The sequence below is a fragment of the Hermetia illucens genome, chromosome 1 (genome assembly GCF_905115235.1).
Source record: "Hermetia illucens chromosome 1, iHerIll2.2.curated.20191125, whole genome shotgun sequence".
NCBI lineage: Eukaryota > Metazoa > Arthropoda > Insecta > Diptera > Stratiomyidae > Hermetia > Hermetia illucens.
The window spans coordinates 71,339,488-71,358,834 of NC_051849.1; the positions used below are offsets into that span (position 1 = coordinate 71,339,488).

At 36.4% G+C, this 19,347-nt stretch overlaps 1 protein-coding gene across 4 annotated transcripts in view; it reads right to left on the reverse strand.

Moving 5' to 3' along the window:
* Positions 1-2,656: 2,656 nt before the first annotated feature.
* Positions 2,657-19,347, reverse strand: part of LOC119646167 (transcription factor CP2) — a 54,001-nt gene continuing 37,310 nt past the window's right edge. For 2 of the 4 annotated variants that reach the window (XM_038046543.1, XM_038046546.1), the window contains 7 exons: positions 12,921-13,286; positions 12,689-12,855; positions 4,067-4,259; positions 3,877-3,992; positions 3,742-3,816; positions 3,489-3,679; positions 2,657-3,374 (listed from right to left, as the gene is read on the reverse strand). In XM_038046543.1, the coding sequence (XP_037902471.1) occupies positions 3,175-3,374; positions 3,489-3,679; positions 3,742-3,816; positions 3,877-3,992; positions 4,067-4,259; positions 12,689-12,855; positions 12,921-13,286 (1,308 nt within the window). In that variant the 3' untranslated portion in view covers positions 2,657-3,174. Of the gene's footprint in view, positions 3,438-3,488; positions 3,680-3,741; positions 3,817-3,876; positions 3,993-4,066; positions 4,260-12,688; positions 12,856-12,920; positions 13,287-19,347 lie in introns of all 4 variants that reach the window. The other 2 variants (XM_038046544.1, XM_038046545.1) reach the window with 2 other exon arrangements.

Here is a 19,347-nt window from a genome sequence, read left to right on the forward strand (position 1 = left end):
GGGGTCATCCGTGTGAAGGCCGTTTTTTTTGCCTTTTTTTGAAAAATTATTTTGGAGGACTCGATAAAGATAGAAACGTGATTTTTTCACCGTATGTTTATTGATATCTCTTGCATATGTGATAAATTTTTCAGCTTGATGTCATAGCCAGTTTTTGGAATACGTATCAATTTATGCACCCATCTCCAAAAAAAGGTGTTTTTCTGCTGCCATGCTGGAGGGCGCTCTGTTCATCAGAAGAAAAAAAACTAAACGGCGTTTTAATATGGACAATATTCTACGGTCCGCAAACTAGGATAATTAGAAAATATTAAAAGGTAAATTTTTGGTGGGCTTTTAAACTTAATTTTTTAGATTTTGGTGTTTTTTACGGCTTTTTTATGAATAAAAACAAAATGACCCGTCCGATTGCAATCATCCTAGTATGTATTAAAGAAGTCGTGAAAATTTCAAAGAATTTGGTTGGATAGATTTTGAGCTATGGTGGCAGCCGATTTTCAAGATGCAGTTTCGAGAAAAACGCATTTGAAAATTTAAATGTGATTATCAACAGTGAAATTTTAGCTCACCATTAATCTGCTATACCTGGTCCATAGAGAGTACCCTCCGTTTCTTCAAATAAGTCTTGTAAGGCCGATTGTTGCTCTCTGGTTTCAATTCTGGCTCTTTTAGCGAGGTCAGTCGATCGTCGTTCGGACCGCCAAATTGGCGCTTCATTTAGGCGGTCGGCATAAACCTGACATATGTGACCAACTTGACATTGGATTTTGAGAATGCCATTGAGTAAAATAATTACAGCCAGAAAAGTGACTATTTCTACATCCTTGGCTCCAGAATGAGGGTGTTTAGGAGCGAAAGTCCAGATCAATGCATTTGACGACTCATTGTTCCCATTCTTTTCTGGACATGTCCTACCCATTCCTTTTTTACTACTACGTATATTTTATTATTTGCAGAATTGCCGGAAAAAACTTCAGCAAAATCCAATATACAATATACAAAACTTGTCGCAATTCGAACATCCATGTTCATGCTTGCTAAAAGTTACTTTGCTGATGTTGATGCGAAGTCCTTTTTCTTCTCTGATAAGTATCGATTCCCATGAAAGCCTTTCAGTGCTCACTCTAGACTGGATTATCCTTTTTATTCCAAACAGCAAATAAGTTTAGACAATTGATTGGTTTTCCATCTTTTTATATTTATACCTGTGTTCGAATTTATAAGGCTCAGGTAAAAAACTAACAGGTAAAAAAGATTCGATGCTCTTTCTCATGGAGTACTCTAGCCGCGGCTGCAAACTCCTTACCTGTTTAACACTGTAATTTCTGAACGACTCGGAATATCGGAAAATCCCCTTGCCCACATATTCTCCTCTATATATAGATACAATTCATGCAAAAAAAATCGACTTTTCCAACCTGACACACGGGATGACCCCCTTAAAACCACAACCTTAGACATTGGGCCAACTATATCATGAGCAAAAAAAGAAACTGCTATCATAGGTCCGCCCCATGTTTGACCGCGGGTACTTTAACGTTTTCCAAAAGATAGTCGAATGTGACAAATCCTTTCTTTTGAAAAGAGGATACATTTTGATTAGCCCAATTATAAGATATGGTGGTCCTGCCTTTGACAGTCCATTAAATGTGTTCTTTTGCGAATTATTATCTTGCATAACAGTTTTTTTCCAATGTTAATAACTTTTAACTTGATCGAATAGCAATCGAGATGCTGAATTCCTTAGCAACTATTCTCTGAATAGGACTTTTTTACGTTACCATAACTATAAACGGCTTCACTTTCTTCTGACAAGAGTTTTCTAACAACATAATAAATCAACAATACAACAATCAAGAAAATTACTTTGCGCACATTTGTTCTCCGCCCAAAAAAGTGAAGGAATGACAATAGTAAATGTGGTTACTTTATGAGAACTTTTTCAAAAATTTAAATTACACATCTTATTCTATATAAAATATGCTACAAAATCATATATAACAATTCAAGCTGACTTTAACCCACACAAAAGTAATAGGGCATTTTAATTAAAATTAATATGCACATTCAACCAATATAAATTCTTTGCAGCGGGTACTATCTATTACTCAGTCCGCCTTTTTATGCGCTCAAAGAAATTACATTAAACTTACGGAGTTTTAATAGGAGGTTAGATATCGTCTGCTATTTGTAGTTTAGCCTAAAATTGATAGACCAGTAGCTTCCTCCAAAGTACAATTTTTATTTTTCAATGTAGATATATATTTAGGGAGCAACTTACCCCCTTCATCAGTACAAAGCTACAACAAGTTTTAATGAGAATTGTCCTATGGTGCGGGTGGGAAACGTGGATGATGAGAAATATTAATTTTCGAAATATTAATTCGCACATGTGTATCACTTATAATTTTTTATAGTCCTCTCGAAGGATTTGCCACCGTTTCTCAGTTGAGCGAAGGCATTTCTCAGTTGGTGAAGCTGAGCAGCCTATCCTCTATTCGTTCCAGGTCTTTGAAGGTAGTTGTTTGCTTTCCATATTGTCTTTAAATAGGGTTGCATCTGTAAATTTTTGTGCCAACTATCCGCTTTACATAGCTTGCTCACTGGAGTTTTCGGATCTTGATATGGGTGGCGGGTGTCTTAGAAAAAACAACAATTTACGTGTGTGTCATCTTTTTTTATTTTTTCGATAAAAGGGCTTGTATATATAATAAAGAATGTTACAATATATCATCAATGGTAAATTTAACAGCAACACACACAAACAAAAATACTAAGGGATACTAAGGGATCTGTAATAATAATAACATTGTGAATAGCTTTAAATTTAGTGCTTCATAGAATAAAATAGAATTTTAAAAACCAATAGTCACAAATTTAAAAGTTAACTCGGTTCACGAAAAGCGAATAAAAATTGTAAAACCAATATTACAAAGTGCATCAGGAAACAGGGATTTTTTTGAAAGCATTTTCCACTTTTTATAAGTTCTCTATAAAAATAAAGCAGCAGACGTTGATAAAGAATAAACAAAAAATAACGTTTGCGCAACTTATCAAATAGATACATTTTTCGTATTTAGCTCGAAAAGTTCTTAAGAAGATTAATTTTACTCCGAATCGTTGGCTAATTCACCACGCCCATGGCATCCTTTCGGAACATTCAGCAACGTCGCTTTAGCTTTCGTTCTTGTAATTTGTCTTCATAAGCACTTTTCCATTTTGTACTTCAATTGCGAACAAACTGTCGTCCTTCACATTGTTCAAAACCTCATCGGTTACCATTACAAGAATGCCGGACGGACCGTTCGTGTAAATATTTAATTTGGAAGCATCAAACAAATTCGATCCACTTCCTGAGTATTTAGAATGCATTCCTAGATGGCAATGAGTTTATTTTTCATATGGGGATGAAGAGAAAACACAAACAGAAAGTCATCCTGTTAATTAATGCTGGTTTGTAATAGAAATGTAAAAGCGAAAACTCTTACCCCAGCCTGAGTATACATTGCCATCGACGTTACCATTCATATTGACGTTAGACGACGAGCACAACTCGTAGAAACCAGGCAATTTGATGAGTTTTTTAGCAAGTTCCCTTGTTGTGTTTGATGTTAAATAAATAGCATGGTAACTGCTACCGTCAATGCTTACGTAAATGGTTAGTCGGGGTGTTATGGCCCTTTGAATGGAAAAGTGTTATGTTATTATTACAGTTCAATTTTTGTAAAGAAAAATTATTACTTTGCATGGAGTGTGTTGAACATGCGGATGCCATCAGCAAGGCCGCAGATCTGAATTAGATCTTCCTTAGACATCCTGGAGTTAATAACGAAAATTAAAGTTAATCGTAACTAAGGTCCTGAAGAGTGCACTTACCTTAAAATGTCAGAGCCGGAGAAGTGAGTGAATGTTGAAACATAAGCTGTTAAGCGATAGAAAGTTAGCCACTGGGACACCTGACATGGGGAGGAATCCTTGGTAATTGTTGTTGACTGCAAAATTTAATTATAAATATTATCATAGACAATGGGAAAACAGATATCTTTCCTAGAATAAGTTAACTTACAAACTCTTCAATGTCGGGTTGTTGGGGTGAAACCATATTTTGATCCATTAGTTTGAAATTGTTTGTGTTTGTTGATGTTACACTATTTATAGCAATTGGGCTGGAATTGGTATTTGAAAATGGTAAAACACCATCATATTTTGGCATATGAACAGGAGAATTAGGCATCAACGGCGAGACAGTCGGTTTTATACTATGCGTGATTGAAATGAAATTAGAAAAAAGAATGCATTCAATTAATTATTTACAATTGATTTGAATTTAAGTTCTGAAGGAGGAATGAAATTTTAAGATATGCATGACGAAGTTTACTGGAGATGGCCGAACTTATAAAATAGCTGATGATCAAGAGCTCTTGAATAAATGTTTTATTAAGTTGAATCCCAAATCTGAAACAGCTGTCGCTTCCTATGGCTACTATGGGTTTTTGCCAGAGAACAAACAACGTCTCGTCGTGTCTATTTAGATGAAGACGTCATATTTGAAACGAGAACATTCGCGGCCCATATACCTCGCATAGTACGTTGGAGTTATTAGAAAAACATTACCAATAATGTTTTCGAGCTGATCTGGCTGCTTAACATTGAAGTTAGATATCTGCTTTTCCAGCTCACTCCCTTCCATTTAGCTGTCATTATCCTTTTCTATTCTCATAGCATTTTATACCCCCCTTCATTCCAAAGGCTTAGTCTCTATCAACTACATTTTGATCTACTCAAATTGATATAGTTAATATTCAAAAGAGTCAGCTGCGAAAGATTTTGAATATTGTGTGTTCGCACAGAATTCCATTTCGTGTGCAGAGTCTAATCAGCGAAGTCTATAAATTCTTTTGATATGGATGGGCGAATGACCGGCAAATATATTCAGAGAAAGAAGATAGTTTTGATAGCTCATCAACATTACTGCTGGGGGTTGATTATGATTATAATAATGATGAAGCTCTGAATATGACAATGCTGGCAGGAATGTCCGTACATCTGGAAAGATGTAGCGCATCCGGCTGCCAACATTGTTAAGAATCACAGCCTCCCAAAATACCAAATGGAAGTGGGTTTGGGAAGAAATGAATGAGCGTCATTCGCTGCAAACATAACATTGACTGTGACTATTATTTTTGCAAGTATGTTAACCTTACAAGTAATCCGGGCGCCCTTCTAGATAGCGATAAGATTCATCATACATGGTCCTACGACCATTGAACTGAGGTTGAGAATACTGCTGACTTCGAAATTGCGGTCCAAATCAAGCAGCATCATAATTGTGCAGTGCTACGGATCATCAAAGACTTCCTATATACAGTATATATGGGTTTATATGAACAACTACTCGTAAATCAGGAGAGGTTTCCTTAAGGCGATATTGTGATCATTATGGGTCATCTAAATGCCAAGTCGGACTGTGTTAACACTTTCCTCATGTATGCGTTGTCTTAGCGAGCATAACAACCAGTAAAAGATTTGAAAATTTCTGAAACTTCTCCAGCATCTTTGTCGGCAGTAGATTGTTCGAGCATAGGGCCTGTCATACATTTGGCTTTCGCCTGACCGTGAACGGATATGTAATCAGATTGTCCAAATTGTGATCAGTAGATTTAGGACCATCATCCGATGATAGCTTACCTTCGCGCCTGCTAACAGGGGAAGAGATCGTCAGCTAAGCAAATTCAATACCGGTCATTTTTGAAAATTGACTATTGTCCAAAAGTGGGAAAACTTTCACGTTACGCAACGATATAAATGACCCGCTCGAGAATATTGATAATTACTAGGCCACCATTGAAGGTGCCTTTATATCGGACACGTCTTAGAAGGACGCTGCAAGACTTGGCTGAGTGTGAAACGTGAAAGTGGATTGAAGAACGTGTGGAGTTGAGAACTCTGTTGACAGTTGCGGGTAGAAGTGCGCACGACACGCTGAAGCTCCATTGCCGTGTAGTATGTGTAGTACGAGAACTGTACTTGACAAGACGTGATGGGATATGAACGTGGCAAAACGAACTCTATCATGGCCTCCGTTAAGGAGGCAGAAGCTACCGGAAGTAACAATGATTGCAGAACTGTATCAGGAGCTTGTAAATGGTCGTAAGGGTTTTGATGGTCTTATCGGAGATGTTAATAGTAGGCTCCTCTTCGTATAATATCTGATATAAACCATTCCTAGGAAGAGAAGCCATTAACATTAACGTTCGTTCGTAAATCCTGAGTCTTAACATCTTTCTCAATGAGTAGAAGAAGGGGGAAGAAGGATGATTGTTAAAATTCCGAAAGAGGGCACCCGTATAACTGTTGAAGGGGTATTACAAAAATAACAGCTAAATTTTCTTGGTTCGCATCAAGAAACACCTCAAAAGTTTGATCGACTGAAGGCCGGTTTCCACTCTGGATCCCCTGCACCAACTACATTAGCAACCTTTGGATTATTTACTTTCGAAATGAAAACCAGAAAGTAGAAGGAGGGGCGTCCTGGAGAAACTAATGTTTTCAGAGCGAAATCTGAATCGAAACAAAATCTCAGAAGAACTTAAAGTCCAAAGCGAAGTCCATCGGGTTTGCTTTTTGTCATTGATACTTTTTTCCTGCTTTGGCTGATGGACGTGGAGGAGTTCAATGGCACGTGACATTTTTCTTCAAACACCTTGGCTACGCTAATGGCATTTGCTTCCTCTTTCACATAGTCACGGACCTTATCCAGATGGTTCTGGATTTGGAAAAAGGGGCACATAGAGTTGGATTGAAAGATAAAGGTTAACAAAAACCAATGTTTGCAGTCTGATTAGTTATCCCATTCTTGCTGATTGCGTTACTAGCCAGAACATTAATGGCATCGAACAGTTTGTATATGTTGGAAGCGTGGTTCCTGCCGATAACCGCACCGAACTCGATATCGCTGGACGCATTAACAGCGTTAAATCCCTCATCACTATTTTACCCAAGATTTTGAAACGCAATTCAATATCAATATCAAGTTGAGGATGTTCTGCGGCAATCTTCTATCTGTGCTGCTATATATGAATAGCATATGGAAAGTAATCACCACTGTCACTCGAAAGTTCCAAACTTTCATTAATTCTGTATCTTGTCATGATTAACGAAGAATTTCGCCGGCGTACGGGCCAGATATCTGAGGACATGTCGATCAGAAGGCGCAAGTGACAGGGGATAGGTCACATATTTGGAAAGAGTGACAATTTGTTCACGGGTTATGCCATGTAATTGGACATACTATCGAAGGATGTCTGACGAGTAGGTCGCCCTAGAGCGTCATGGTGCAGAACAGGAGGAAAAATGCAGACGAGAGGGGGGCTGAACTATATTGTCTTGAAAAGGCAGCGTTGGCTCATAGATATGGTTGATACCCGATATTCCACATGGAGGTTAAATTGTTTTGGGAACTTTTACGTTAAGGACATTGGTATTTTGATTTTAGAAATCTCGAATGTAAATCAATTGTTGAATCATTATTAGTGATCTCATTTAATTAATTAAAATTAACTAATTTGGAGCTCTTCTTCTATGACGCGATAACCACTCCTTATTTGCCTAAGGAGTATTTCCACTCTTAGAAACTTTGACTTTATCTACTTGTTTTTTATATGAGCCTTTAGGGAAAGATTCTACTTTCTTGGTTAAAGTCCATTATTTTGATAAGTGGTCTCTCTTTCTTATTCTCATATTCCCTATTCTCCATGAATTCGGTGTTCCGCTCGTTGGTACATTGGATTTGCGCGATATGCGATATGTTTTGCGGATTTTGTGAACAGAGTTTCTCTGGTATCCGTTGAGATCACTTCGCTGACAGCGAACATGGGTATTTCATTGTTTGAGTTGTGATTCCATTGAAAAGTTCATATCGATTCATTTTGGATTTTCGCTTGGCCCTTATTGTTTTCCGCTTTTGCTAATCGGAATAGTTTTCTTGAGATTCCTAGTCCGATGTCAGAGTATATTACATTCGGCACTCCCGTAGGGTTTGATGGATATCAATAAGCATGTAGTGCATGTCGATATTTTATTCGCAGTAATTTTCAAGCACTTGATTCATTAAAAATAATTGATTCGTTGACTGCATTTCCCTTACTTTGTGGTTCGTAGTTCTACTTCCTTGGTTCTACGACACTGAGCGCTGTTCGAACATCGATTTGTTTATAATATTGTCAAGTACTATATTTTTTCATTATTGCGTTTTCGCTACTTTCGTCTGCAGATTTTGTTAACATATCGCCTGCTTAAATTTTTGATATTTGTCATGTTTGGTTTGTGTTATTCTTTTATCTTCAAACTATATTTCATTTTCGCCGAATTTAGAACTAAATTTTTAATATTTTCCCACATTTGTTTGATATTTTTTCTAGTGGAAACTGGGATAACGCTTCCTGGGGTGGCCTAGAGCTACTTTGATTGTATCATCTCTAATTTTTGGTAAATTTGTTTTTAATTGGTCATCTTACATTGATATTTTTCTCGAATGAGGAAGCAATCCTAGTTATGTAAAATCTCACATGAGGAAAAAATAATACTTCAAAGCCATTTTGGGACAGTGAAGCCCATGGTGTTTTACGTAGGCACCTGTCGTGAGACAAATCCTACGGTCCTCTTCAGACACGGATTGATTTTGTGACCACAATCAGAGCCCCGCTGAGACAAGCAACAACGGTACCAGTCTATACCAAGTGAATGGCTTAGCATTCATACTGGTGGATGCAAGAATTACCTAAATTTCTACCGAACTATGGAGTACGGCACCCGTGTTGATACGCAACACGACGTCGAGACCCGAAGGTCTCTTCTCGCTTGAGCGTAACCACAACCACCATGAAACTCCCACTAGGGGGGCCAACCGCAAATAACCGAGCTGTCCTCACATACAACAGGAGTTCATCCGAAGTATGTGAGTCCAGGGGCTTTTTCGGTTCCCATAGTACCAGTATACCCCTGGTAAGGTTTCGTGACCAATTTGCCACTTAAGATGAGTCCCCGTGCAGACTCGGGTTTGATCAAATCATTTTGGGACAAGTAAGTCATGAGTGGATGAGTTAATAAAAAAGCAATACAAATTATACTGCTGCCAATAAACGAATTACTCTATATTTATGTGGCGCGGAATACTCGGAAAAAAATGGCTTCCCCGGAACTTCGAAGGAGAGTTGGAACACACATAAGAATTCACAGCAACGCTCGCAAATATGAGAAAAATTGGAAAAATGTTTGAAAAGGTCAGTCAGAGAATCAAATTGCAAGCAGTTCGTGTCAATTTAAGTCCTTAGTAATTTTTTTGATATAACTGATTTTATTTTCGCTTTGTTGAACCATCATTTGCCAGGGAAGTTATCAATGAGCGCCTTGAAAAGGGAATTTTGCCAGTAGCCTTTCCCCCAATCTAGAAATATGAGGCAGAGTTATTCAGGATCTTATACGAGCGGCCAAGTCCCCTAAGATATGTAATTCCTGAATGTCGAAAGACTTATATATAAATGCATGCTGATAAGGTGGAGAGAGTCAATGACAAAGGTAATTTTGCTAAAAAATCTTTTTTCGGGTTACCGTACTTGTTTTTCAAGTTGCAGCAACTTCTGTAGTGAACTTCATTTTAACGAAACAACATGAGCAATATCTTCTTGAGTTCAGGTGGAAACTAATTTTCAGCAGGAAAAAAAGATGAGTTGGAATGGACATGTTGAAGCCAGTCCTTCTCTTGAGTTGAACAGTTCTGTGTGGATTTTATTGCTCAGGTGCTTGATTGTGTCAACTGTGGATGGCACAGCATACACATTAATGGATTTGGGAATGCTTCTGAAGATCCAAAGTCTTTGTCTGTGATTCAGTTCGGAGACATAGCCGACATCTCGGTAATGATTCTGGAGGTTAATTTATCTTTCACCAGAGTGGCCCTCAAATACTTTAAAAGTGATAGCTTCTGAGTGTTTCAGATATTTTCAGTTGAGACTGAATTTGAAAATATCTCTCCGTATTCCGGCAAACGCCATAGTGCTGAACTTGTCTAGGTGAATGAATAATTTGAAAGATATTGTATAAGGCAGTAATTAGCTTACTTAAAGATTACCATCTGTCGATTGGAATTTGCTGAATAGAAATTGATAAGACCTGGATTGAGACAGCTTTCTAGTAGATGTTCGTTTTGCACAGTAATATTGCTTTCGTTTAGTAGAAGAAGAGTTCTGAACTTCAGATCAGTCTCGTTAGTCTCGACATTTATTAACAAACTATTACCTGCCGTCATTCGTGTTTGATTCACACGAGCATTTTTCAGAAAGCGAATTATTAAGTCTCGACTTTTATTCAGATTTCAAATGGGGAAAACGGCACTAATGCTGTAAGTCGTCCAGTAGTGTAGAAACTAATTTATATGAACATGAATCCTACTTTCGATCCGCATTCAGACGTGGAGCGCAGAGATCCCCGAACATTTATCATAGGTATGGTGAGCAAAATTGAAATCCCGACATCGGCGACAGATATACATAGGCGTTCAGAAAGAGAGTAAAAAGAGTTGTATGTGTTTTTTTTTACAAGGACATAAGGAACAAAGCAAATAACACAGGAAATCCTACTTTCTTAAACAAAATTGAAATTCGGACGCAGTAAAAACTTCGTGGACGCATATATGGACATTACATCCGTAGTTTTACTTAGATGATGAGTCATAATGCACATACAATCACAACTAATTTGTTTTACACAAACCGGCTCTTTCAGTTTTGACTCTGCGTGTAAAGTAAAGTAAATAAAAGTTAGAAATGTCTCGTACAAGGAATACATGATTCAACGGGTAACAATTAGTTATTATGGATAATGGGTGAGGAGAATCACAACCTTAGAAACACCACTAATGACATAACTTCTAGATTTAAACATGAAAATTCGATTGAAAATAATAAGTACAAAGGGGCAAAGGAGAAGGTAATTTTCTATGGCTGGCGTTTTATACGCCTAGAAGTGGAGAAAAATCCTCGATTAAGGTGCGTGGTAGGATAGTGGGTTCAAAATTTACGAAATGCAATTCACGTATTGCACGGATGTATTTGTGGCAATGAAGTCAATCAAGTAAAGCGATTTCAGTCTGCGCGGAACTACGTTTTTGAGGACCAACGTTTTGGTTTGATGCGCTTTTTCCCGGCAAGTGTAAATTTAATGCATTCTCCAGCGGTTGAAAAGTAAAAGCGTAGAGAAGGCCTAACACAAAATTGGAACCGAAAAGGCACATTACACGGCGAGGGAAGTGTTATGGTGTTTGAACTCTTGCGGAACGGACGGCGTAGGTAATTTGGCATTCGTAGAGGGGAATATTAATGCGAATATGTACATCGATTTTTTAAAATTCCATGCGAGCGAAGGGAAATTGCATATTCGTTAAACATTCAAGATGTACCAAGACGTTCACTCAACAAATAAAGTGTAGAAAACTGGCGATTTTTAATTGTTCAATTGTCTGAATGAGGTCGAAACCCCTCCACAATCCTCGGGCTGCAATATTATAGCGCGCCTGTAGGATTACGTCGATGATTCTTCGCGAACGGTTCATTTCGAGCAAAAAAAATCTTAAATGGAAGATATCGAAGAATTAGAAAAAAATTCAGCCGAATATGTCCAGCGTCTGGTCAAATCTATGCCACGAAGGCTGTATATGAAGCTAAAGATCTTCATACGAAGTATTTACAAACCATTTTTTGAGTTTTTAATGTCATTGTTACGACTTTTAGCTTTGTCTAGATTTCGATTTTGTCTACAAAAATACCCTTTTTTTGTAATTCGCAGTAAGGGTTTTATGTTTTTCCTTTTTTGCCAATTTTCTTCGTATTATTTTCAAGAGACCATTCGTTACTTTCTTGTACAAAAATCGACTGCTTTTACCCCCTTTCTGAACATGTAAGTGTTTGAGGGAGTACTTGTATGTATTTTTTAGAGTATCCGGAGTTCAATTTTGCTCGCTGTATATACACTAGAACCTTTATTTTGGACTTTATTTACATTTCTTTTTCGGAACTTTAATATAAAAACAAGAAACAACATCTTTGAGCATTTTTCCTTCTTTTGCACGTCGATCGATAGAAGGAGTCAGATGTAAAGCATGACACAATGAAAGATACAAATGCCAGAATAAACCCTGATAAAGGTTGCTTATGGCTACTTACAGTTTCTGGTGACATAGCGCAATTAGAAAAACTATAGAAATTGAAAGGAAGCGTCCTGGGGATATAGCCGCGTTTCATTCTGCAGCACCATCAAAAGGATAAATATGGAAAAATTGACTGGATTTCATTGTTTCGTTTTTTTTATTACATTGTAAGAAACGTGAATTTTTATAAAGTTACAAGGATGTATGTCCACAGGGCATAATAATTCATTACCTCCCAGATCAAGCGATAAAAATCTGGCCTTTTAAGGCAGTTGAGGAACATCATCCAACATTCTTCGAATTTTTCCTATGCAACGATGAAGTATGCGTCAGGTTTGGAACGACGATAAGTCATGGAAAAATATTTGCCCCCTGATTTTTAATAAGAGATAGCTTATACAAATGGAAATGAGAATAATAGCACAATCTCTTACATGCATATCTGAATAAATCATTTTTAAATAAAAGAATGAAAAATAGACTTACTATTCTGGACTGTAACATCCTTGCTGACCAATAGCATCGGTGGAAATATCATTCAGGATCGTACATTCGTAGCTGGGTTGATATTTCTCCTGTTCCGAGGGTGGACGTTTTTGAATTTTTTCTCGATCTTGTTTATGTTTGCGATCGGCTCCTTTCAATTTAAACACCTTTAAATGATTAACAAAGAAATGATTCTACACATGAATCACCATTATTTTATGTAATATCATACCTTTATTTGGCATGCAGCTGCATGTATTGGCTTAAACAAATTGTCAACATTTGTATTATCTAAATAAGTTTCGATTTGTATTCTAAATGGGACGCCTTTTTCGCCGCCGTGTTTCTTCGGTGTGAATTCAGTTGATATACAGTTGACTTTAATATAAACTCCGACTTCTTTCATTGGATCCCATAGGACTTCGACAGTATTTAGTAAATTTGGATTTAATGGTTGCGATACATGGCATAGACCATATGATAATGGCACATCAACTTCAATAATGCGATCACCTGGACGCGATGCTTGCCATTGTTGCATTTGCTCACGTTCCATATATTGTAGACGTCGTTCGTGAAAACATATTTTTATAATACTCTGTTCAAATTTGAAGAGAAAAAACAATGAAAATAAATTGAATGCGATATTAAATGTGGTTGCTAAATTACATTGAGTCCTAGTCTTAGGCAATCATGACAAAAAAAATTCCTCTTCTATTTTGATTAATTTATGAAGACTTTTCAAATCATTTGATTATTTTTGATTGGGCTAAATTGGTCCTAATTGATATGCAGTCCAATTCAAATTGAATGACTTGTAAATTAGAATTATTTCGTTCAAAACGTTAATATGCGGAATTGGTCATTTCAAATACATACATTTTATAGGAAAGAATGACGTATCTGGCGCGTTCATTTGGACTGACTTGTGTGCTCTGCAATGTTGCAAGCGCAATGGACTTAATTCGAGTTCAACTTTTCAACCGCGTATTGAGTAAACAACTTCTTTGAGTTTAAATAGGTCGATTTGCATCAAATCGCCGTCAGTCATAACCAAATACAAGAGTCAAGACAACGAAATCAATTGCTTATATTCAGTTATTGGGATTTTTTGTCAATACTATTTCAATCAATATTTGATGCAATTCCGTAGCAGTGGAAAGATATCGCTATTATAATGAAATTAAAATATATGTAAAAGCTGGTTTCAAAATTTAACATTTTACATCCTACGTTGGCTTGAAATAATAATAGCTATGATCTGATTATATCTATTCCGTCTTAATAGTAAGAAGAATTGATATGATGATCAATTCTTTTATTTTCTAAATACTCGACGAAAACCATGTCTGAAACCACAATCTCCGGGTAATTTTCCATATTCTGGATGGCTATGACTGATCGTTTCTATGATACTATGAAGCACATGATGCGAAAATAAGTCAATTAAATTGGAAGAGCCTCTGGTCCATTTTTCTTCGCAAAGTAAATTCAATTTACGGTTTCTTTAATATTATTTGTTAGTGAATACATTATACTATACGTTTCTTAAATCAAATATGTCGATTGAATTCGCGGACGTAATGAAAGCTAATATAATAGAATTAAAGGTCGTGGGAGTCATAGATTCCACAGGATATGACTATTCAACATTCGGAGCAGAAAATTAAATGGTTAAGCTCATGAGCTGGAATTTGAGAACTGAATATTCATTGCGAAAATGCTGTAGGCAGCTTAAATTAAAGAATGAGTGCATTTTATTCTTGATAGAATTTATCTTTCAATTGAGTTTAATAAAACGATGGATGCTTATGAAGTTGAATAACAATTGATGTTGTCAATGTTTGTCGATTTGTTTGAAACTACTTATATAATGTCGAGATGCTTGAGTGCTTTTGGATAACTCGGTTTTGCTGTGTTAAGGTTCGAAAGATGAGAGGGCGAAATGTCCTGGGAACGATGCAATGAAAGTGGATGTTGATGGGCAGCTCGTCGTAATCGACGACCCAGATAAAAAAATGATAATAGAGACAATCACTTGATAATAGTAGAAAATCCATTCCTCTTTGTTTGACATACAAGGGTTATTCCAAGGAAAATAATTTTTGGATTGCTCTTATGAACGGAAGAAATAAAGAAAGTATCGAACAGACCCACTTTTTATATAATATCCGTAAGTGAAGTCAGTTTTTCAGTTGACCCTATCTTCTGTGAAAAACGGTACGAACTTTTTCCTAGATTTTACATGGCTACCATTAAAATGAAGGCCTTTTTGTTTGACAGATTTTTTAAGAGAGAATGTTTGTTGATAGCAATTAGGACGCTATTGTTACAAATGCAAAAAAATACTTCCTTTTCATTTAGGAGATATGAGCGAGAAAGGATCATATAATGACTTCCCTTTATATTCCAGGAAGATAATACTCGGAATTTACACAAGGAGTGAAATTAGTCACTGACACTAGTGGATTATAATAAAGTCACTGACTTTCATTTTCGTTTGGCACTTGTTTCGATAATCTTTGGTTTGGTGCATGTTGTCTGGTCAGACCTCTATGTATTTTCATATAAATGTATGGAAATGTTACGTTACGGATTGGATTTATATTGCATTCCAAATACATATATTCTTATAATATTTTTTTTTTCAATATTATATATTTTTTTCAGTCAATTTTAGATTTTATTTGAATTTGCATTGCTATTAAAAATCGAAGCTACTTATGAAATCATCTTCTGGACCCTGGCTTATACATGTGGAGCAGATGAAATCCGCCTTAGTGTTTGTTGGTACATAGGGCCTGAGCACTTAGAGCAAGAAAAACAAAAGATAAGAAAGTCAATGTCTATCGTCCTGTTCAGCGTTTCGATGTGAAAAGAGTGACAATTTGATCCATATAATCGACACACGATTTGCTCGTACCATAAAACAAAATCGCTCCAGACTTCATCGCTGCATTTGCAACATTTTTCGAATGTTGCAAGGTGGAAAGTAGAGTCACGGCCTTGTTCCTTTTCGGCAAATTCATAGCCGCAAATGTAAATATTGTCACGGAATCGAAAAAGACTTGAAGGCGCAGGACAAGTACGACTTTTTTCACTGTTCACTCCTTTGGTGAATACAGGCTATCTACATAGACGCAGCTTCCTGTGAGACTGTATTTCAGATCCATTATCGCATTTAATGCTGTGCAAATAATACGCCTACAGCATCAGGACGGCACAAACATCCATTACCGGGATTTGAATCCGGGATAACGAAATCGCCATTTCCAACACCGCATGCATCCGGAAATCTCGAGATCCAGTTATGAAACGATCAAATTTCCGACGAATATCACTTCCTCGTTATTTTATTCATAGAATTTTATGTAAGTGTTGGTAAGCGTTTTAGTTTGGTCCTTCCTCAAGAATAGAAGAGCTCGAATGCCATAATTGAGGCCGTTAATTGGGGAATCTATTTTACTTTCTTAGTGAAGTAAATTCACTTTTCGCTTTTATTTTGTAATAAGTCATACATTTATATAGTTGTTACTATTGTTTTCTTCTATAGAATAACGCAACGAGTGAAAATAAAGTGCTGTTCAGTGATTGTAAGGAGTATAGGTGGATCACTCAACGATAGATTTGCACGCATAGTGTATAATGCAAACATTGAATAATATGGGCATTGAAATTGCTGTAAGATCGGCTCCAAACACACTAGCAAAACGGAGAGGTCCTTGTTTGCTGCTGCAAAACTGACAAGATCCGAGGTAAAATCAACAGGGAAATGCAAGAAAAGGATGATAATCTGGAAGGAAATGTAAGACGAATTTATTTGTATTTTCCAATACTTAAAAGTCGGCCCGATCTATATCTCGGACGATTTTTATTCGGTGGACTAAAAAATTTTATTGTTTATTCCGAACTACTTGCTCCTCTATACCACGTAGGATTTTCTGTCTATGTTGTTCCCATTGTCGTTAACGTTCGTTCGTCGTTCCTAGCGATTTTTTTTGCGGTTTTTTTTTAAAAATTTTATTTGCAAAAGCACATTTAAAAAAAATCCTATGTAGTGTGGAAGTTGTTAGAATACTTAATCGTTTTGCTGGTTCCAGTACCGCCTCTTTGAAATAGTTGCAGTTAGGTGTCCCCCAATGCAGCTATGAAAAAAGGCGTCTAATGAAGAACGCTGGGAAGCGGTCATTTTGTTTGGAAAAGCTCTGCTAAAATTTACGAACCCTGTCCAACACTGCTTTAATAAACACTTTTTTACTGAATTTTGATGATTGGTTAGGACTGGTCATATTTAATTGACAACGGAGTGGAACCCTTATCTGTTGAACAAAAGCAGGAAGCTGCAAAGTGGGAAGGTATCAAGTTCAAAGGAATGTCTAATTTCCAACTCGAAGGATTTCCTGATTTTAAATTGTATTTTATTTAAGAACAAAAGCTTAGGATCCAGTTGGGAAGGTTTTTGTTTTTAATGTAAGAAATTTTCAGATTATCATCTTTGAAGGTGAATATGAGTGGAAAAAAGTGAAGGGGAGATAGAGAAATGGAGTTGGCCAGAGACTTTCAAGGCAAACATTAGAACGTTGATCCTCCGCTTTACCACTCGCATCGAAAAGATGGTGATTATGTCGAAAAATGACTTACATATGTTTATACAAATGCAACCATGTAATTGTTTGAAGCTTACAAAAATTGAGTATACTTATTTTCTGGATGTGTCTTGCATCACGCTATTGGGGCAAATTTAAGCAGAAGTTTATTGATCTTTATGGAGTATATTTTTCTTAAAGAGAAGTATTTGGTTTTGTTTATTATTCAAGTTACATAAATAGCAACTCATTGGTTTTCATTTCGTTGATTTTCCGCAAGACTACTTTATAAGAAAAAGCATACACCCCAGTTCTTATGCAAATTAAGATATTATCCCTGAACTTCCTACATCCCTCAAGTTTTGAAATTAAATTTCGTGTCATACAGATTGACGGACAGTTCCTTTTCTATTAAACTTTAAATAAGTTTGTGAATGAAAGGACATTTTAGATATGAATGGTTTTGTGTTCCCATATGTGATGGGGCTTGGAGCTCGACAGTTCCATTTGTCCATAGTTAAAAATTGTGCACTATTTTCTCAAGAACCATTTACACAATTAATGTTATGGAAATTGCTTTGTCGGCAATATGCCAATTGTTAGTATCTGGCTACACAGTAAGAGTTGAGCATTATTTAGAAAGTATACAGAAGTTCATTTAAACCCAATATTAAGCTTTTGCGGATTCGTTATGTCAGGATATTTGGCTGCTCGATGATTCTATTTTATGAAGTTCGGCTTGGATATTCATTAAGTAAGTTAAACTTGTTTTGAAATGCACAGTTCCTCCGAGGCCTCAATTGAAGTTTGTACTTTTTGGCCGCGTACTCCCCTATTTTGCAAAGGGTATGAAAACTGCAAATATTAACTGAGGCCGTTCATTTGATACCCCTCGGGGTATATTAGGAGAAAAATATCGTATACCCGCCATTTGCATATATAAATTGAGTATAGATCCCACACATGCATGATTGGGATTTCATAGTTCTCATGTGTCTACCAAATTTCATTTAAATCGTTAAATCGCGGTAGACGTTTCCGAAAAAAGTGCGTGTGGCAGACAGTAAGCAGGTCTTGTTTTACACAAAACTTTTAAAAGAGCCACAAATACTCTTTCAATTTAGAAATTATTTGTAAATCATTGTACATGGAAAGACAATGAAATTTACAAGCGTCTCGATAAGTAAGTAAACTTTTTTTGTACGTTAGAAGCTGTTTCACTTTTTGCTATTGACTAAGTCTTCAATCTAGAATTCACCTGATCGATACGCATTCAATAAATAGCATGATGGAATATTCCCAATTTAACCGATGCACATTTTATCTTGATTAACGTCTAATCAGGTTGATAATGTCCGATATCTATCGATAGATGCAAGGTGATATATAACCAAAATTGTAAATTATGTATTGGATTCTGGAGTAAAGGCAATTTCATTAATTTGCATATTAAATCGATAATTAAACAGTATGGAAAAAATATCAGTGATTTTCTATCTTTTTCGTAGATGTGCGAAGATTCTCAAAAAATGAGTTACAAATTGGTGATACTAGGTTTAACGCAAAGGAGAGTCAAAGCAATTCAAGGTACTGCAATAGGCTCTTTGGAAACCAAGATTGGGCCGAATAGTGGCGTTGGGGAGTTATATTTTTTGCATAACATGAAAAGCCAACGTATCGTGAAAATAACAAAAAAAAAACAAAGACTGGGCTGCCGATCTCTCGTGGAACTAGAGCCGTGATCGAGGGAAGGAAATTCATGACGGATTGGATTAGCATGAAATTTAGTGGGTATATGGGCATTTTGAAATCCCACGCACGTAACAGTTTTTCGAATTAGGTCCAAAAGAGCAGATTTACATTTATAAAGACTTATTTTCAGAAACTAATCTCGCCTCCTTAACTAAGATTTCTGATTATGACCTTGTATGCAATCTAGGCTAAGAAAATCTACCTTGAAGTAGTAATGGTGTTTAACAGCAATCAGATCAGATTTAGGTCATGATATTAAGAAGTTTGATGCAAATGTTATTAATATTAACAAAGCTATAATGCCTGTCATCCCGCGAAAGA